Source organism: Morone saxatilis, unplaced genomic scaffold (genome assembly GCF_004916995.1).
Source record: "Morone saxatilis isolate NCDOM2014 unplaced genomic scaffold, NCSU_SB_2.0 Contig3, whole genome shotgun sequence".
Lineage (NCBI taxonomy): Eukaryota > Metazoa > Chordata > Actinopteri > Moronidae > Morone > Morone saxatilis.
This window is the reverse complement of record NW_023339873.1, coordinates 4,407,929-4,409,631: the sequence shown is the minus strand read 5'-3', so window position 1 is coordinate 4,409,631 and position 1,703 is coordinate 4,407,929. Positions and strand designations below refer to the sequence as shown.

The 1,703-nt window shown below is 44.5% G+C and overlaps 1 protein-coding gene across 5 annotated transcripts in view; it reads right to left on the bottom strand.

Annotated features, from left to right (window-relative positions):
* numb (NUMB endocytic adaptor protein) overlaps positions 1-1,703 on the bottom strand; it is a 40,395-nt gene that overhangs the window by 6,175 nt on the left and 32,517 nt on the right. For 4 of the 5 annotated variants that reach the window (XM_035673800.1, XM_035673804.1, XM_035673801.1 and 1 more), the window contains exons 4-5: positions 1,304-1,336; positions 504-578 (exon numbers count right to left, since the gene is read on the bottom strand). In XM_035673800.1, coding sequence (XP_035529693.1) covers positions 504-578; positions 1,304-1,336 — 108 coding nt within the window. The remainder of the gene's footprint in view (positions 1-503; positions 579-1,303; positions 1,337-1,703) is intronic. The other variant, XM_035673803.1, reaches the window with a different exon arrangement.

Genomic DNA, 1,703 nt, shown 5'->3' with positions numbered 1-1,703 from the left:
AAAAAAAAAAGTTCCACGTACCAGGTAATATCAACAACTTTTGCCAATGAAAAATCTAAAAAGAATGGTTCTAAATGTGACTAGTCGAGGCACGACAAGCTGCACCATGGGTGGAAATGAGGCATTAGTGCACATGTAAAAGTAACAGCCTCACAGGAAGCAAGAACCACCACCAGCACTGATAATCACACAGCACCCAGTTGTCTTTTAAAAAAAAAATAAAAAAAGGTTTGATGTAGTACCAGTGCTTTCCAGCAGATGTCAATGCAATCTCTACTGATTATTCTGTCCTACTCTTGCAGGTGCAGGGAGTACATATTTCTGAAGAGGGCCTTTTGCAGGTCACTGGAACAGACGTATAGCAGCTTCACTATATTATTATTAACTGCTGGAGCTCGGCAGCTTCCGCCTTCACTAGAGCCACGTGCACTTCTTCTGGCTGCTCTTTACTTTTGATCAAGGTGTTTCCGAGCCTGTAAAGGAGGACTGAAGGGACTTATTACCTTTGTTTTGTCGTCTACAACACGAAGACCATCTGCCGACACCCACAACACAGCTCGCACTGGCTTCTTCCCAGCCTGCAAACAAAACACAACAGGAACAGGTAGGAGTAAGAAACAATGAAACGTTTCCAGTCTCTCCATGCCCCAATACAATGATTTCCCTTTGTACCATTCCCTGGTACCTATTCATAAAAAAAAAAAACAGTCAACACACACACACAAAGCACACCTGTAAATAAAGAGAAAGCACCAGGTAAGAGACAAAAGAGAAGATACAAGTCGGAGTTGTTTTTCTGAGTGCTGTGTCATTCAGTAGTTCAATAAAAGAAACAAGAAGGTTGGTATGAGAATTGGTGTCCATGATGCAGTCGACAGTGGTGGCCCCATTGGTTAGAATAACAACAATAAAATATCTGTGTGTACAAGGGAGGGCAACATTCATTCGCACAAACTGATCATTGTTCCATTCTTGGTTCACGGAAGAAGGGCTGAAGGGAGAGAAGGCACGCCTGTTAATACAAAAAAGAAGAAACCCGCACACACACACACACAAAAACACACAAAAAAGTGCCCCGCCCCAGCCTAAACCACCCCACCTGCTCAAAGACACATGCATCATTGTATTTGTCTTTCTACAGACAGGAGATTCCCCCCGCCCCTGTGTACGAGCATGTGTGTGTGTGTGTTTCTTCCAGCCTTCAGATGTGATCAAAGGGTGAGGTGTTGTGTGAGAGGAGGAAAAAATAATAATAATGCTCATAATAAAGAGACACACTCAGACACACAAAGCAATAACTTACTTTTGCAAAGAATCCTTTGAAGAATTTCCTGTCCTGGAAGTGGATGTGGTAAAAAAGGGAGGGTGGGTGAGAGGGGTGGAGGAGACGGGGGGAGGAACAAGGCATGAAAATGTTACCTAGGAAGTCTAAAAATTGTCTGGAGCCCACAGGAAAGGGAACTGATTTATGGGGGCTGTTTTGTTTGGTGGAGGTGAAGCTGGGTTATGAGTGAGTGAGTGAGGCAATGGATCAGGTAGCTCCACGTGATTCCACACCGAGGGATGTTTTGTTGGGTGATACTGGGGTTGTTATTGTCTTTATGATGATAACTGTTAGTACTACCACACCAGAAGCCAGTACCTTATTACTGTTCCCACCAGAGCTCTCCCGACAGCAGGAAGTGACACCCCCCCCCCCCCCC